This window comes from Peromyscus californicus, unplaced genomic scaffold, assembly GCF_007827085.1.
Source record: "Peromyscus californicus insignis strain IS unplaced genomic scaffold, ASM782708v3 Scaffold_19__1_contigs__length_69161282, whole genome shotgun sequence".
Classification (NCBI taxonomy): Eukaryota; Metazoa; Chordata; class Mammalia; order Rodentia; family Cricetidae; genus Peromyscus; species Peromyscus californicus.
The window spans coordinates 11,721,522-11,740,273 of record NW_026294491.1 but is presented as its reverse complement, the minus strand read 5'-3'; the positions used below and the strand labels follow the sequence as shown (position 1 = coordinate 11,740,273).

Here is an 18,752-nt window from a genome sequence, read left to right as displayed (position 1 = left end):
ATACCCTTTCTCGTGGTACTTCAGTCTCCCCATGTGTTGGGTCCCTGTGCTGAGGCTTACGAAATGGCTGAGGCAGGCATCAGGACTGACCTCTCCCAATGGCACCTAGGAGAAGGGATGGTCAGCTTCACATGTAGCCTGAAGCACAGGAAGAATGTTAAGTCACTCCCTACAAGTCACTTGGTTAGGAAGTTCTGGTCCCCAACTCTTTCTCCATGCCTTAGAACTGACATCACGGGGAATGTTTCTACTTCCCCACATCACCTCTGGCAAGTCTGGAGACAAAAACTAAAGAACACAGCAGCTCAGACACAGCAGATATGTTCAACAGACCATTTCTCAGACATGGTAAGTCTAGACACAGCCCAAGCAACCAGGGAACTACATCCTAGGAAGCTGCCTCCCCAGAGGTGGAAAGAGTCCAGGGAACACGGGGCAGTCCTGCAGGGCAGTATGTGCCCCAGATAAGGAGGCCAAACCTCTCCCTTCCTCCAGGACTCCTGCATCCTTGGGCCTTCCATCCCTCTGGCTGTCCTGATACTTAAGGGAGACAGACGGCCTGAGAGCAGTCTCAGGACCTGAGCTGCTTGGGATAACAGTGGCCATCAGGTAAACACCAAGGTCACCCTGAGGCTGTGATCCTAAGTAGAAGAGAACCAGACTAGGGGATAAGGTGGGGGGATGTCAAGTCTACCTGTGGGAGCCGTACAAAAGGTGCAGAGAAGGTTCTTCCTTGCTCTCGGGACGTGTATTTCCTGGAAAGTTTAATTGTGAAATCTCACCAGGATCAGTACAAGGAGATTAGGGGAGGGATCCTAAGATCCAGGCCACCTTACTTCACTGTGTGTACTCAGAGGACGATGGTGTTCCCATGTTACAAGGCCACCAAGGAGTCAAGTTCTATAGCAGTGAGTGGAGGGGATCTGAGGCCGTTTAAATGCCAACAAAATGTAGTAAGGAGTTCTGTACTGTTGGCTACAACAAAGTCAGGTTACACATTTAAAAGGACTCTACTAGACCCTGGAGAGTAACCTGAATAGAGCTCAACAGTGTACGCTGAGAGGAAGGGAAGCCACACACTGCATTTAGTACACCAGGATCTAGGCTGAAAGAAAAAATCTAATAGGCAAATCCTCCTAGATTTTTCTAAATATACACACCTCATGTGTGTGACAAGGTCTGTCTCCTTTTGAAGTCCAGAAAGACACAAATTGAATAATAACTTCTTAAGAAGGTGATGTTTAGTTGAGAGCCATGTTGGCACTTCTCCACCCTGTTCTTGTCAGGGCTCAGCCCTGTGTAGCACTTGACACCTGCCTTCTGTTAGCAGTGCGCTGGACCCTCTAAGGCCACTTCTCTCACATACATCCTCTGCCACTGGTGTCAAGCCTATCATCCCTATGATGTCACATTCAAACCATTGGAGAAAAAATTTAAGAAAATAAAGGAAAACCTAATAACCACCCAGGAGCTTGGAAAGCACAGCTTCTGTCTGAGGGTCCCTGGATGTCCTTTTCACAGGCTCCACAGTCAAACATGGACATCACTGCTCTCACTCATCTGCAGAGCTCATACAATCTGGACAGAGAAGGAAGGAAAAGTTGGGACCAAACTGCTGAGAGTCTAGAATGCAGAGGCCAACTCCTGAACTGAGGGACTGTAGCTCCCTGAGCACAGAGGAGGAAGGCCACATTGCTGGGTGAGACCTCCAACAGCAGCAGCAGTAAAGCACAGTGTTGTGCTCCCAGCCTGCCTTTATGCACGAGGATTGAGAACTAACACAGCTGGCCACTGCCTGTAAGTCCCAAGAAATTCAAACTCCCAGGGCAAGAGAGGTAGCTCCCAAACAGGTTTATAAAAGCAGCTTTCTAAACTTATGCTGCAAAGGTAAAAAGTGTGTGTGACATAATCATATAACTCATAGAATGATGAGCTCCCCAAGAGTCAACTTAATCTTTGTTCACTGAAGAAGAGCACATTCTTGGCACTGTCAAAGTTCTAGTTACATAAGATTCAGGAGACATTTGCTATTAATTTTTTCATAAAGCCCAATGACATCTTTTATTCACTACTTATTACAATAACTCAGTCCTCATTAAGTAGGTTCACTTCATGGCTTTCCCAGGGCTGAGGTCCTCAAACAGGAGCCTTGTATTCACTGTAGATTGTTAGGGATGCGACCCAGATTATAAAACTGGCAATCCCTACGGTGAAATTGACTGTTGCATTCTTCATCATGTGTTCCAATATCACTTGAAGAGTTCAAAGGCTCTGAGAGCCTGTATCCCACTCTGCAGGGTCTTGGAGGCAATAGGACCTTGGCACAGTGTCAGCTCCCCGCAAGGAGACAGCACTTTCTTTCAGAGGGCTGCAGTGCCTACCTGCCAAGAGGCTCCTTCAGCCCTCCAGCAGCCTCACAGGAGTGTGAACAGTGCCATCACCCTGCCTGGGTTTTAATCACAGATGATCAGTGCAAAACCTGAAACCAAGCACTCTCTACTGACTGCTCAGCTCCTTCCCTCAATACCCGCTCTCCTCTGAGACCTTTCTGAGCTGCAACACCTTCCTGCCCTGCCGGCCTAACCTTGCTGGCACAAGGGGAGCTCTGTGGCAGTGTGTGCTCACCAGGCACAGGACCTGGGTCTGATTCCCAGCACCATTCACCCCTCCCTAAACAAAGCCCAAACCTCTCAGCATGATTCCTTCATTTCCATCTGAAGGAAACAATGGAGGTCTTGCTGGGCAGTGACTGCAAGTCAGATCCTGTATCTTGCACTAGAGGAAGGCTGCACACCAGAAACTGAAATCCCTAATGACAGGTCAAGCCTTTTACCATGGCCTCCCAAGTCCTTCTAAGCAAACAGGGAAGAGCTGCTTACCTCAGATGGCCAACATCCCGTCTCTGCCGTAACTCAGCTACACTCACGGTGATGACCAGTCGGTCAGTCACAATAGTATACCTCTGAAATGCCTGTCCATGGACTAGGTACCCAAAGCCCAAGGAACAAAGCTATCGCTGACAGGATACATGTATGTGAGGGTAAGAACAAAGAGCAGGAGGGACCCAAGGCAGTCTAGCTAGCCAGAGGATAGCAGACCCATCGGCAGCACCCTCCTCACCTGCTGTATAAGCTCTGGAGGCAGCTCAGCTCTCCACTGCTTCAGTTGGCGGGAAGCAAATGAGTGTAAGGCATAGGACATGGTGCCATACTCAATCCACAAGGACAAATTAGAGCCGTCAATCTCAAGGGCCCTCCGGAAGCAGTTCAGAACAGGTGTGGCGTGTTTCCAGATGGGTCCGTCGCTCTTCAGCTCATTTGAGTTCAGCTTGTCCTGAATTCGGCTGGCCCGGGCCAGAGCCATGCCTGCCCAGGAATCGAACCTACGGTAGTGACAAAAGTATCAGCTAAAAACACTACTGTCAGTGAGTTCCAGGAAAGGTGCAAAGCTACACAGAGAAACTCTGTCTCAAAAAACAAAAACAAAAACAAAAACAAAAAAAACAACACTACTGTCCCCAGGGCATCATGGAAGTCCTGCTCACACACAAAGGCTCAAAGCCCAGCTTGGCTATTCCACACAGTCAGGATCATGACCTGGAATAGCTTTGTCATAGCCTTGATCATAACAATAGTGCATCATCACCTATAGTTAAGAAGGTCAACCTCATGCGGATGAGGTATGGTGTGCTAAGAGACAAAATGTTTCTTCTATGTCCCTTAGCACTTTGCAAGCACTCAACAACTGTTCTAATAGATGGGCTTTGGGGCTCTGTTCCCCAGCAGTAAAGGGTTGCCCATGGTACTGCTCTGGTGGAAAGGAACGGGACACTTGCAAGAGTGTCCTCAAAAGAGGGGTCCAGCTGAGGCTACAAAGAGACTTCAGTGTCCTTTCCTCCTGAGGCTCCTATTCTCACCAAGCCAGAGCTCAGGGAACAGAGAAGCGTGGGCCCCCAGCCACTCACTCCATTCCTGTTCTCTGGGGAGCCTATGCTCTCAGCTCAGATCCCAGCAGTAAAACGAACAAGGTGACAGCTAAGGGCTGGGACCTGATGGTTCTGAGATCACTCGAAAGAAGCCAAGGCAGGAACACACAAGAGTCTGGGACAAGATGAGTAGCCATGGCGACACCATACCAGGACCAAGATGATTTCGGAGTTCCTGGAGAGCTGTTTTCTAGTGCTAGTCCAGAAAACAGAAAAGGCTGATGCTGCCCCCTCCCTACACCATCAGTTCAGCCCACCTCCCCTTAAATTCCCCGGTGTGAGTTTACACTGGCTAACTGCCATCCAGAGCTGCCCGATCATCCCAAGAGATGGCAGAGGCAAACCAAACCCGAGAGGCTCCAAAGACCCAGTGGTGACAGGAGAGCCAGGAAGAAGACACTCCCCTCATGTGAGAGGCTTCTGATAGCAGCCTTTTTCCTGGGGCCTGGGGCCCAAAGCCACCAGCAGTTCTTCCCTGGCTCTGCTCTGGCTACTCTGGAGAAGGGAATGGGGGGAAGGGCTTAAGTGGCAAATTCTTCACCAGGGCCAATTTCACAGCATGGACATCTTTTTGATATCCAACGACTCTGGGAGAAGTTTCCTTGAGGAAAGGAGACATGCTGTGACAGCGCCTATGTGGTGGCATGAGAACTATTTCCTCCACACATGGAGTAACCAAAGCAGAGCGGCATCACCATGAAAACTAAGAAGCAGGCTGGAGCGATGGCTCGGTAGTTAGGAACACTGGCTGCTCTCCAGAACCTGGGTTCAGTTCCCAGCACCCACATGGCAGCTCACAGCCATCTCTAACTGCAGTTCCAGGGGACCTGATACTCCCTCTTGGCCTCCACATGCACAGACATACATGTAACGCACAGACATACATGCAGGCAAAACAACCATATGCATTTAAAAAAAAAAAAAACCCACAGAGAAAAACAAGCATGCTCCTGTCCTAGTAAGAGTGACCCCTCCTGCTGTTAAGTGTCAGACTCAGGTACAGCACCACACAACCCATTCTCTGGGAGTGCGGGCAAGCCTGCAGGGATGCCTATGGCTCAGTGATAGTGTGACCCCAGGAGGAAGAAGGATCCAGAGGCCACATTCTGGGCTCTCATTTGTGCAGAGCAGGTTCAGTCCTGGTGCTGGGCTCAGAACTGTTTCCTGCTCAGCTGAACTAGGTCTTAGTCCCACCTCCATCCCAGAATGCCTATCTAATTTGGTACCTCTTCCAGTTCAGCAAAAAAGCAGGAAAGCTCAATGAAAGGGAAGGAAAACTGCCAGTTATCATCACAGGAACCTCCAACAGTACAATCAGGATGCTACTGTCCACTCAGCCATCTATCATGGGCTTCACCCCTCTCAAAAGGCTCAAGGAAGAATATAAATATCCAACTTGTACTCCAGCTAGTACCAAGGAGCAAACAGAACTCCAGTCTCCACTGCTATCTGCCTGTGGAGCTCAGAATTAAGGCAGCTCTAGGCTGAGACTTAGCACCAAGCTGACAAAACCCTTTCTACACTGGGGCCAGTCCTCAGAGAAAGACATCTCAGCACACAGTGGGCTGGATCTAACAGGCTGACATCCTCTAAACAGATGATGTAGAGACGAAAGCAGTGGTTCTCAACCTGTGAGTTGTGACCCCTTTGGGAGTCACATATCAAATCTCCCACATATCAGATATTTATATTACATCCATAACAGTAACAAAATTACAGTTATGAAGTAGCAATGAAGTAATTTTATGGTTGGGGGTCACCCACACCATGAGGAACTGCATTAAAGGGTCGCAGCATTAGGAAGGTTGAGAACCACTGGAGTGGAGAGAGGTCTACTTGAGTCTTTAGGACTCTCACCTGTGGACCTGCAAGTGAGAGGAGCCAAGCCAGGTGCCTGACGTCATTACTCCCACTTTTTAGATGGGGCAGCTGGTGATGGACAATGTCATCCACAGCACAAGCTCAGCCAGTGTAAGCGCAGGTCTGTGCTATCACAACTGAAGTAGTTGTGATACCAAAGACAGCCAGGACTTTAAGCACATGGCTCCCTGATAGGAGGAAACTGCAGGCTGAACAAAAAGGGGCCTTCTGAGGGTGACGTCTTACAAACTTGCTTCTCTGTTCGGAGCCCAGTCCCTTCTGCCCTTGCCCAGGTAGGCTGCAGAAAGGTGAATTCTGTGGTTTCCTAGCACAGGGTAGTTCTGTGCTCACCCATGGTCCAAGGGCAGCCACCATGGTAGCCCTAAGTACTTCGGGGGAGCTTGCCTGCAGGGCTTTACCTTTAGACACAGACTGGGTACAGGGTAACCTCATCTGACTATGCCTACCTTTCCAGACAGTCCCTTTAGTCAAGTGTACTGAGCTTCATGAGTAGAGCAGAGCCCTTCAGAATGCTTAGTTCTGAAAATTCATTACATGTTAGGAGGACGCTCAGTGGGGCTCTACAGAGGAAGCACAAGCCTCGTGCACACGGGCTCCTACACACAACGTCAGGACAAACCTCACTGCCAATGATGGAACATCACAGCACGGCAAAAACAAACCAACCCCCCGGGCTCCAGCTTTTCTAGTAGTCCTCTTTAGTTACATAGTTTATTCTACATATGTGTTTTTCGGGTATGTATGTGCACCATGTGTGTACCTGGGGCCCATGGAGGTCAGAAGAGGGTGTGAGATCCTACAACGGGAATGACAGTGGCCATGTGGGTGCTATTAACCACTGAACCATCTCTCACCCCTGCTACTCCCTCTTAAGCCCCAAAAGCAACCCTCATTAAAGAGTTGTCCTGGTTCCTGCTACCAGGAAAGGAAGCAGGACAAAACAGTATGGGGCTGTGTACTACTTCTCTGTCCTGTACACCAGGATCCAAAAGGTCACCTTTACCTTTGCTGACCCCAGTATACCTCCCATAGGACTCTAGAAAAGAAGTCTTCTATGCTCGAGAATGCTAGGCCATTTCTTTTCCATTATCTTGCCACAGACAAGAAACTTTCTACTGGCTCACTGAAGAACTGGCAGGTCTCCTGGCAGCAGCCTGGCTTCACACAATATCACTCACCTGTTGGGGCAGATGCAAATATCATGCATGTAGAACTTGATGGCTTTAGACTGCTCCTTGTTTTTGAAATGATAATCAGCCAGGAGGTAGTAGAGCTCATTCACCACTGGAGGGGTGGGATCTGCCCCTTCTGGAAGGCAGGGTACCTGGCACGAGAGAGGGCAAGTTCAGAAGAGGTGGAGTCAAGTATGCAGGTGTAAACTACCAACCCGTCTTCCACAGACCCTAGCAGGTGGTGCGGAGCAGACAGGAAGCAGGGCTTGAGAGGAAGCCCCACCACCCCATCTTCCCTGAGGCCCACCTCAGTTGAGGTTCCCTCAATGTAGGCAGAGACTTTGTCCATGCTCAGAGCTGGCTTCTCTGTGCGGGGCACGATGGTAGCAATTCTTTTCAGGAGGTTGGCCAAGTCAGCAGAAACAGTGCTGGTCTTGTAGCTATCAAATTCAGGTAGGGTCTTGGGCTTAAAATACTCAAACATAAACAGGGCATCTTCCCATATGAGGTCCACCTGGAAAAAGACAGATGCAGACTCATAGTACATGAAGGCTAAGAAATAAGGAGACGCTCCTCTGTGAGAGCACACTGTGCTCAACGCAATGAGGTCACAGCATGCTGTGACTGCAAAGCATGTTCCAGCTCTACTTCTTTAATCTGCAATGGCCAGGTAAGCCTCCATTCCAGCCGCCTAAAAAGCCTAAGTCTTCTGGTTTTCGGGTTGGTATAAGTCTCAAGCTTCCTGAGGATATCACTGCACAAAATTATGTGTTAAGGTAATTACTCTCAAACAGAAATATTTAACTTTCTTAATGAATGAGAGTAAATGATAAAGATAATTCTATGTTAAATATTAAGTTTTTAGTATTGTTAGTCAAGAAATTACTTTTTTTTTTTTTTTTTTTTTGGTTTTTCGAGACAGGGTTTCTCTGTGTAGCTTTGCGCCTTTCCTGGAACTCGCTTTGGAGACCAGGCTGGCCTCGAACTCACAGAGATCCGCCTGCCTCTGCCTCCCGAGTGCTGGGATTAAAGGCGTGCGCCACCACCGCCCGGCAAGAAATTACTTTTTTAAATCTTATTTTACTTTATGTGTATATGGACATGCCACACGTGTGCAGGTGTCCACATAGGACAGAAGAGGTCCCCTGGAGAAGAAATTAAAGGTGACAGCCACCCGTTGTTATAGATGCTGGAAACCAAACACAGGTACTCTGCAAGGGCAGCAAGTGTCCTTAACTGTTGAGCCACCTCTCCACTCACCTCAATCCTGGATCTCATGTAGTCCAGGCTGGCCATGAACTCACTATGAACTTCTAACGATCCTGCCCCCCATCCCAAGGGCATGCTCCACCACACCTGGTTTTACATGATGCTAGTGATAAAACCCAGGGCTTCATCTACGCTACAAAAGCACTCTACCAACCAAAATACATCTCTTGTCCAAGAAATTGCTTTTAGGACTCATGCCTGGTTAAGTCTCTAAAAAAACAAATGCTGGAAACTGAAGGTTATGATCTGTGAAACCATGTGACTTGGCCAGATCAGATGTATGTGCATGGGGGGGAGGGGGGGCAGGAAGAATCAATCATAACTGGGAAGCTTAGGCTCCACACCTCTGGGCCACAGTGGATGTGCCATCCTAAGGACCCTATACTTTAAGGTATAGAATATCTAAGACTGAAGAATGGCTGAAGATATTAGCCATGACATAATGTACCCAATAGTGCTCTGGAAAAAACAAATGAAAAAGAAAAGATCTATGTAATTATGTGTGTAAACCAAACTACAAATAAACCTAGGACTGACAATATGCCAATGTTGCATTATAAATCCATTATGAGTGACATCTTGTAGGAAAACCCTTTCCTTTGATCAACCATCAACCATCTTAGTGCACTGTAACAAATCTGATGTCCTGTAAGGAACTCTCCTCTTCCTGAGAGCCGCCCCTCCCCGGGCCTGGGGTAGCAGCCTTACCTGCTGGGCCGAGTGTTCCTCCAGGTATCTGGCCTTGCTCTTCTTGCTGGGGAAGCTGTAAAGGCAATAGAAGCACTGCTCCAAGGCAGTCTCTAGCTCCTCCTTGTAGGGGTGAGTGTCTTCAGAGGCAGACGCAGCAAGCTCCTTTTGGAGAACTTGCACCTATGGCAGGTGGGAAAAGATGCCTCAGGACACAGTCTACAGGCTCAGCCTCCATGTCAGAACAAGATCCCAGGGAGACCACCACTTTATCAACTACTTTAACCCAAGGAGGTAATGTCTGGGGTCCCTGTGTGGCTAGATTCCAAACACTTGCTTCCTAGAAAAGACTTGTTATCTCTACAGAACTGCTCTGGGTGCATCTGGCAGTAGGCTCCTTCAAGGTGTGTGAGCAGCCTGGCTTTAGCACACTTAGCCAGCATCTGCCAACATCATTAGCTACTCTATGCCCAGGCAACATCTCTACCCATTTGCTGAGTGTGCGTTTACTGAGCAGCTTCTTTTATGAGGCACAGTTTGACATAGACTCTATTTTTTAAACGTTCAGATTCCAATGGAGGAAATGGTGTTATAAACAACCAGCTATAAGTCCCACGGGGGCTGAGGAAAATCCCTCTCCAATAAAAACATCATTGAGAATCAGAGGACATAGGAACAAGATGTCTTTCTGTACATTGTGAGTAGGTATTGCTCTGATTGGTTGATAAATAAAATGCTGATTGGCCAGTAGCCAGACAGGAAATATAGGCAGGGCAAGCAGATGAGGAGAATTCTGGGAAGAAGAGCTGAGTAAGGAGTCGCCAGCCAGACACAGAGGAAACAAGATGACAAGGCAGAACTGAGAAAAGGTACCAAGCCACATGGCTAAGCATAAATAAAAATTATGGGTTAATTTAAGTGTAAGAACTAGTCAGTAATAAGCCTAAGCTAATGGTTATAATTAATATAAGCTTCTAAGTGATTATTTCATAAGTGGGCTGTGGACTGTGGGGACTGGCAGGACTGGGGAAACTTACTGACTACAACAATATAGCAAACCAGTTATATCTCTGACTATGAAATGGTATAACTAAATTTATACCCAACTTTTGATAAATACACATTCCTAACTAAGCCCTCCCGCTCTGTATGCCTAAGGAACATGCTAAGGTTCCAGGCTGGTGGCAGGTTGGTAGAGGGAGCAGTCAGAGATCTCTTACCTGATCCACTTAACTTATGTGTATCTGCCCTTTCTTTATTCCTCACTGTCCCTGTCCAGAACCCCAGAACCCAAGCTGCACAGGATGTGGCAAAAAGCACACAACCTCATCAATAACTGTAGAGTGTTACAAAGAAAAAGAACAAAGGAATCCTCTTAGATCGGCGTCTATAGTATACGGGTCTGGCAGCGGGTCAGGGGAGATAGCTCAGTATATATAGTGCTTGCTATACTGACATGCGAAGGCCTTAAGTTTGATCCCCAGAACTCACATTAACAAGTGGGGTGTGGTGGTGTGTGCTTGTCAGTCCCAGCACTGGAGACACAACCAGGTGGGCCTGGAGCTATCCAGCCAGCCTAATGAGGCACAGCACACGAGGAAAAACACCTGATGTTGTCCACCTGATGTTGTCCCCGGCTTCTATATACAGACACCCACACATCCTGCATATACATGAGCATGTGTACACATGCATATCTACACACCTACATGTACACATGCACACACGAGCACATACAACACGGGCACATAAACACACACACACCTGAACATAACAAACGTACACATATATGTACACACACACACAAACTAAAACAATTATTTTTAACAATTTGAAAACACGCGTTTTTGGTGTTGTTTGGCTAGTTTTGTTTCATTCTTAGTTTTTTGAGACAGGCTCTCATTAGAGCCCCGACTGGACTTGAAACTCACATCAATTCTCTTGTCTCAGTCACCCACGTGTTGGGATTATAGGGATAAGTCACTACACTCAGAGAAAACATGGTGTTAAAAAACCACGCTGTGAGCCGGGCGGTGGTGGCGCACGCCTTTAATCCCAGCACTCGGGAGGCAGAGGCAGGCGGATCTCTGTGAGTTCGAGGCCAGCCTGGTCTACAGCGCAAGATCCAGGAAAGGCGCAAAGCTACACAGAGAAACCCTGTCTCGAAAAACCAAAAAAAAAAAAAAAAAACCACGCTGTGGATGTGGTGGGATAGCCCAATGGAGGGAGAGACAGACAACAGTGTTTGTTTGGTTTTGGTGTTTGGAGTCAGGGTGTTCTTAGGTCCTGAGAGGTCTATGATTTGATTCAATTTTTTTTCTTTTTGAGTCTTGCTATGTGGCTCAAGCTGGCCTGGAACTCACTATATACTCTAGGCTGATCCTGACTTCACGATCCACCCCCTTTTCAGCTTTCTGGGGGCTGAGATCACAGACTTGCATCACTATGCCTTCTAACAGGGCTTTTTGTTTGTTTGTTTGTTTTGTTTGTTTGTTTGTTATTTGGTTGATTTCTGGGACAGGGTCTCACTCTGTAGACTAGGATGGCCTCATGCTCAACTCAATTCTCCTGTCACAGTATTTGAATACTAGCCATGTGGCACTATGCTCAAGTAAACAAGGTTTTGGGTTTTGCAGGCTGGGGTTGAGCTCAGGGCCTTTCACATGGTGGATAAGCATTCAGCCACTAAGCTATGTCCTCAGCCTTGACATCTGGGGGTTCTGAAACAAAGTCTTTTTCTGCCCAAGCTGGCCTCAAACTCCAAATCCTCCTGCCTCTGCATTCCAAGTACTGGAATTCCACAGTATACAACCTGGCTGTGCATTCCTTTTATAAACATGTGCACATGCACCCAGAACACAAATTGGTGGTAGATGTTACCATCATACCACTTATCCCCCAAATGGATTTAAAAAAACAAACAAACAAAAACAAAAATCAAAAAACACCTTAATACCATCATTAGGGGATCTTTTTAAAATTATGGAAACAAGTATTTACAGAGAAAATGATATACAATGTCTAAGATTTAATTAAAAGTAAGAGATGGGATAAGGATGGCATGGGAGTGACCATGTATCACAATAATGACTTAACACTCAGTATTTGGAACTATACTATACTACTGTTTCTATTTTAATATATATTTGGAATTTTCCACACTAGAAGTTTAAAATAGTTTATGTATTCATACAATAGTATCCAACAAAGCAATTAAAACAAACCAGATTTACTTCTACCAATGTGAATATACTTGTGTACTGAAATGAATAAAGGCAAGAAGCTGCAAGAAGTTAAATACTACATATTTTCTTACATAGTTTTAAAAGTTGGTCTGGTAATATGGCTTAGCAGGTAAGGGAACTTACCACCAAGCCTGGAAAACTGAGTTCAATCCTCAGAACCCACAAGGTGGGAGAAGAGAACCAAGCCCTAAAAGTTGTCTTCTGACCTCCATACATGCAACGTGGTCCATGTGCTTGCTCTCTGTCTCTCTCTTCTGTTTCTCCACATCATTCTCTGCCTGTCTCTGTACCTCTCTTTCACACACACACACACACACACACACACACACCACATTTTTTTAAAATTTTGGAATATTAAAATTCCATCAATTATATAGTGTTCACTAATAGATATGTAATAATTTAGCCTAAAACCTGCTTAATGACAGACATGATGTCATCTTTTTTAATCAGAAGGCACATTTCCAGCAAATATAGTAGATTATTAGTATACACACGATCTGAGCACACGGCATACAGTGTAAGAGAGAACCATCCAGAAGGTAGTAGTTTACAGGTAAGAGACTACCTGAGCAAAATGTAGAGGAATAGGTAAGAATTCCTCAACTAAAACACAACACCAGAAAAAGACCACTAATTCAAGACAAGATACAACCTTACAGGATGTCTTTCAGAGAACATTTGCACTCCATCCAAGGAGAAACAATTCAAACAAAAGGATGTTAGCCTCAAAGCATTCTCAAGACACAATCCTTGTAGGGTAATAGTGGCACACACCCATTATCTCGGCATTTGGGAGGTGGAGGCAAGAGGATCAGGAATTCAAGGTCATCCTTGGCTACAACAGCAAGTTTTGGGTCAACTTGGACTACATGAATGAAACCTTGTCTCAAAAAAGACAATCCTTTATGTCAGACCATACACCTGGATGAAAATTATTTACACTCCTAACTCCCACAGTACCTAGAATGATGAGTGCTCAGTCAGCACTTCTGGGTAAGTGAATGAAGCTATTCTTGCATTCACTCAATTATTCAAGAAACTGGGCAGAAGTCTCTGTTGGCCAAGGCTCACATACCTAGAGATGTTTCAGACTGCAGGGCAGGAAGGTCTTGTTTGACCTCAGCCATGCCACTGAACAGGGGAGAGAGACACAAACACCAGCTACAAGGTGCCAAGCAGCAGGTGGCACAGGGTAGACAGAATGGGGAAAGCCTCTTGGAAAAGGTGGGAAGAAAAGTCAGTCATGCAGGATCCAAGGAAAGTAATTTGCTAGGGAGTCTGAGAAATCTCAATGGGTCTTGAGTAAGAAAACTAGGAACTGTAAGCAAAACACAACAGTAACTCATCATTTCTCTTTCAATTCATCTGGCTTATGAAATTCAGCATCCAAGAGACACAGCCCAAGAAAAACCAGGAAGAGGACAATCCACTGGCCCTTTGGCCTACTCTTCCCCTCATTTCACTCCCCAACACAGCCAGCCTACAAAGGCATCTGGTCCTCTCCTCCTCATGCGTGTGCGTGTGTGCGTGTGTATTATGAGTATCTGCGTGTGTGTGGCTAACACCTGTGTGCATGAGTATTCGTGTACATGTGTGCTACTGTGTGCGGAAGGCACGGGCTGACACTGGGAGTCCCCCTCAGTTACTTTCTACATTATTCACTGAGGCAGACAGGCAGACTCTCTCAACTGAACCTAGAGCATGACAGTACAGCTGGTCTAGCTAGCCAACCTTCTCTGGGGGCCTGTCTCTGTGTCTAAGCACTGAAATTACGGCAGGCTGCCATGCCTGAGGGCACTTACACAGTGTGCTGGCTGCTCTTATGTCAAGCTGAAACAAGCTAGAGTCATCAGAGAAGAGGGAGACTCAGTTGAGAAAATGCCTCCATAAGACCCGGATGAAAGACATTTTCTTAATTAGTGATTGGTGGGGGAGGGCCCAGCACATTGTGGGTGGTGCCACCACTGGGCTGGTGGTTCTGGGTTCTCTAAGAAAGCAGGCTGAGCAAGGCATGTGGAGCAAGCCGGTAAGTAGCACCCCTCCATGGCTTCTATATCAGTTCCTGCCTCCAGGTTTCTGCCCTGCTTGAGTTCCTGTCCTGTGGAGCCTGTTTTCAGGTTCCTCGTGGCTTTACCCAGCAAGTCGGCATAGAGAGGATGATTAGGACCACGGGCCTGAGTGCAGGTGTCTGAGATGGTCTGCACTTGGCTGTGCCTGGGGAGGTCTTTTGCTCCACCCCTTGGCGTCTCTATTATAAATACCCTGGGGAAGAGACAATAGGGGCCCGTTGGAATAGGTTCTAGGCCCTCTCGAGGCTATCCTTTATTTTCTGTTTATCTCCACATTCTAAATCCTTCTATCTAATATTTCCTGCTGCTTGCACTCAAGAAAACTCTGGGGAGCTATGGGGTTGGTGGGTAAATGCCCTGCACCATCCTGACTTCCTTCAGTGATGGAAATATAAGCCTTTATTTAAATAACCCCTTTCCTCCTCGACCTGCTTTTGGTCATGGTATTCCATCATAGCAACAGTAACTCTAAGACACATAGGTTCAGGGGATCTGAACTCTGGTCCTCTTCCTGTACAGCAACCACTGAGCTATCTTCCCAGCTTCTCTGCATGAGAGCACTGCCTAAGGAGACCTCTTAGAAGCAGATGTCTCTCTCATAGAGGAATGAAGGCCGTGGCTGACTCCTGGGTAGCAATACAGACTTTGCAAACTGTCAGGCCCTGTGCACACAAAAGCTCTGTATACCCTTAGTCTCCTTCAACCCTGTGATGGCTAATCTTGGTTGTCAACTGAACTACATCAAGAATCAACTAAAACCCAAGCTGCTGGGCACTCCTGAGAGGGATTTTCTGAACTGGATTATTGAGGTGAGAAGACCCACCCTAAACCTACGCTATGCGTTCTGGTGACAGCACACACAAAAGGCCATGGAAGAAGGAAGCTTTGCTTTTTGCCTGCTTGCCTTCACTCTTGCTGGCAAGTTCATCTATTCTGTTCCAGCAACTGGTATCATGTAAAATAAATAAATTGTGCGTGTGTGTGTGTGTGTGTGTGTGTGTGTATATATAAAGTCCAACTTCTTCAGGATTCCAACACAGACTGAAAGCCAGCAGCTCTCAAGAAATCCTCCCAGACTCCAGCACCAGATTAGGACTTCTGTGGACATCCAACCTCATGGACTGAAACAACTACTGGATTCTCAGCTTTTCCATTGTGAGACAGACATCACTGGACTACCCAGACTACAAGTCAGTCTACTAAACCTCCTTTAATATCAGTTCCATCAGCTCTGTTCTTCTAGAGAGCCCTGACTCACACAAACTTGCATTTATTTTCGTGCTAGGTGCTGTATTAAGCACTTGGATTCAGAAACCAAGTGAACAAAAATACCTACTCCCTCTGACTTTAACAGCAGCACAGAAGAGTCAAATAACAAACACAGATGTACGTTATGGAGTATCCTGATAGGTAGTAAAACCGTTGAAGATAGGGGCGAACTAGGAGGCACTGGGGAGGAAGGCTGAGCAGAGGCTACGTCCACCAAAAAAGCTACCCAGCAGAAGACAGCAAGCTTTTTAAAGGGCAAACAACAAGGATTTTAGGCCTTGTAAGCCGTGCAGACTCGCAGCTTCTAGTCCCTGTCAGTGCATAGTAAAAGCAGCCATAATTGCTATGTAAATAAATAAATGCCCCAATAAAATTTTATTAGCAGGTATACAGGCTGGGCTGGATGCCTCTCCCTTGGTACATCCAAAACACTTGATGCTCCGTAATTTGTCTGGTGCTAATTGGCCTCCTACTCAGCAGAGACCAGGTTCATGCCTCGTATCTCTGATAAGCCCGGAGAGCTAGCACCAATCAGTCCTAGTGGGCAAGTTCCAGAAGACCGTCCACAGTCGCTGTAATAGCTACCGACTTCACAATCAGGACCTGTGATTTCATCAGGAGGTATGCCAAAGCCTCAAAGACAATGGAGGCAACTAACTATGGACTGAAGTCTTTGAAACCATGAGCCAAAAGAAACCTTTACTCTTTTAAAGATGAGTATCTCAGGTATTTTATCACAGTAACAGAAAGGAAAGTCACAGGAACCAAGTTCAGATTTTCTTCAAGGTTCAGTAATTACATACAAGCATTAATCAACAATGCACAATGAGAACACTCACAGGCAGACAAACACCAGCCCAGGGGAACCAACGGGGCTCCACGCCTTTCCCACCTGCCCCAACCTCCTACTGGCAGCCCGTGACCCAGGGATCACTCACATAGAATCGCAGCAGCGCCCCATCTGAATTGCAGCACCAGGACCTCCTGCCCAAGTATTCATGCGCTGTGTTGAGCAGCATGAGGGAAGACGGGAGCATGGGCATCTCTGACATCCCTGGAAAAAGCCAGACCAACAGACAGTCAGTGAAAACAGCAGCGGCAAGGGGACTGCATCCATGTCTCTTCTGCAGGGACTTTTCTCTGTCACATGACCACAGATTGTTCTCTTTCCTGTTTCTGTCTTCTAAGTACTTAACTGGCTTTAGTAGGCAATCTATGCTTATCAAAAATCAACTGAAATCACACAGAAAATATAAATGAATGCTTCATTCACAAAACAAAACAAGACTGTCCTAGCCCCTGAGAACCAATACTGGCATCTGCTGCCTATCACTCAAAGCACCTTTCTGTGCTTTTCAAAGAGAAGGACAAGTTACAGTAATAGAACTCATTGAACTACCTGTACAACTTCTGAAAATTCTTATATATTTAGGTTTACTTGAATACTGCAGAAGTGGAGAAAAACCATTGAATTGCCATTAAATGTTTGCTCACCATTAAATTATCATAAGTTCCTTAAAAAGTCTCAGTATTCCTGAAACTCTGGGTCATACATAAGCCATTAGCACCTTTTAACTGGCTCTTTTTTTGTAGGGGCGGGGAAGGTAAATTAAGACAGAACATATTTAAACGGAAAATACCAGAAGGCATTGCATACAGCTACACACAGCTTAAATGTGTTTTACAAAAATTTACTATTTGGTCAGTCTCAAACAAAAAAAAGTAAACATCCTCCCCCCAAAAAATCCCTTCAGATAACAAAGGCTCAAACCATTCCAGTCTTCATGGGTTCCTTAGTTTCCTTTTTTATGTTATTCTCTCTCTCTCTCTCTCCTCTTTCTCTCTCTCTCTCTTTTTTTTTTTTTTTTCCAGAGCTGAGGACCGAACCCAGGGCCTTGTGCTTGCTAGGCAAGCGCTCTACCACTGAGCTAAATCCCCACACCCCTTAGTTTCCTTTTCTTTAAGTTTTATTTTTGTGTCTGTGTGTCTGAGTCTGCCGTGTATGTGAGTGTCTGTGGTAGTCAGAGTGCTCTGGATCTGGGTGGCTGCGAGTTGCCTGAAATGGGTCTGCTTAAAAATTGTGAGTTTTCTGCCACACAAAAGCTGCCTCTCCTTCCCTAAAACTACAGTTTGAACTCCCTGTGTAAGAGGCAGCCGAGCCCCTCCCTTCTGAGATTTCCCTCAGGGCAGGACTTGCTACCTCCAGCTGTCAACTCCTTCAATGTCCACAGCAGCTGCAGGATTTACTTTACCTGAGGCCATGCACATCCATGAGCCCCCATCCAGTGACTAGATGAGACAGCAGGACTGTGGCACGAATCTTAAAAGGTCTTATTAATAAAAACAAACCCGGAGCCAGTTACTGGGGTGAACGCTGAAAGATCAGAGAAACAGAACAGGCCACAGCTAACCTCACCTTGCCAACTTCTCAACCAATCCTATTTCCTCAAACTGGAAGCCTCTGAGTTCTTATCACAATGGATCTCAGCTGAACTGCTGCTAAAAACCTAAAAGTTTATCAGGACCTAAAAAGCCTCTAGTTCCTGGTCCTCACGCCTTATATATCTTCCTGCTTCCTGCCATCCCACTTCCTGGGATTAAAGGCGTGTCACCACCCCTGGCTGTTTCCAGTGTGGCTTTGAACTCACAGAGATCCAGATGGATCTCTGCCTCCAGAATGCTAGGATTAAAGGTATGTGTGTGCCCCCATTTTCTGGCCTCTAGATTATCCAGTGGCTGTTCTGTTCTCTGACCCCAGATAAGTTTATTAGGGTGCACAATACATTGGGGAACACAATATCACCACACAGGACAATTCTGAAAAGGCACTGTCACTCCAGAGCTCCCTGGCAGCCTAGCCAGGGTCTGTGAGGCCAACACCACAGGCTAACTTCTCCTGGCCGGTCCTGCTGCTTCTCTATTTTATAAGAACTGGTGTGCCTAACAGACAACTGTCTCAGTGTCCGAGTTGAGTAACTCAGCTCATAAGGTCCTTCATTACTCAGCCACAAGTGTACTTAACCCTGAGCCACATCCTTGGAATTAAGTCTGGTCATAGGATAGAAGTATTTCCTTACCCCACCTTCATCTGAAAAAGCCAAATGGTTTTTTTTTTTTTTGGGGGGGGGGGGGTCCTCCACTAGCTAGCTCTCTATAAATGAGAGGATACTGG

At 46.5% G+C, this 18,752-nt stretch overlaps 1 protein-coding gene across 1 annotated transcript in view; it reads right to left on the bottom strand.

Annotated features, from left to right (window-relative positions):
- Positions 1–18,752, bottom strand: part of Cabin1 (calcineurin binding protein 1) — a 130,874-nt gene that overhangs the window by 78,261 nt on the left and 33,861 nt on the right. The window contains 5 exon segments of the mRNA XM_052744675.1: positions 3,121–3,382; positions 7,045–7,190; positions 7,346–7,552; positions 9,016–9,177; positions 16,519–16,634. Coding sequence (XP_052600635.1) covers positions 3,121–3,382; positions 7,045–7,190; positions 7,346–7,552; positions 9,016–9,177; positions 16,519–16,634 — 893 coding nt within the window.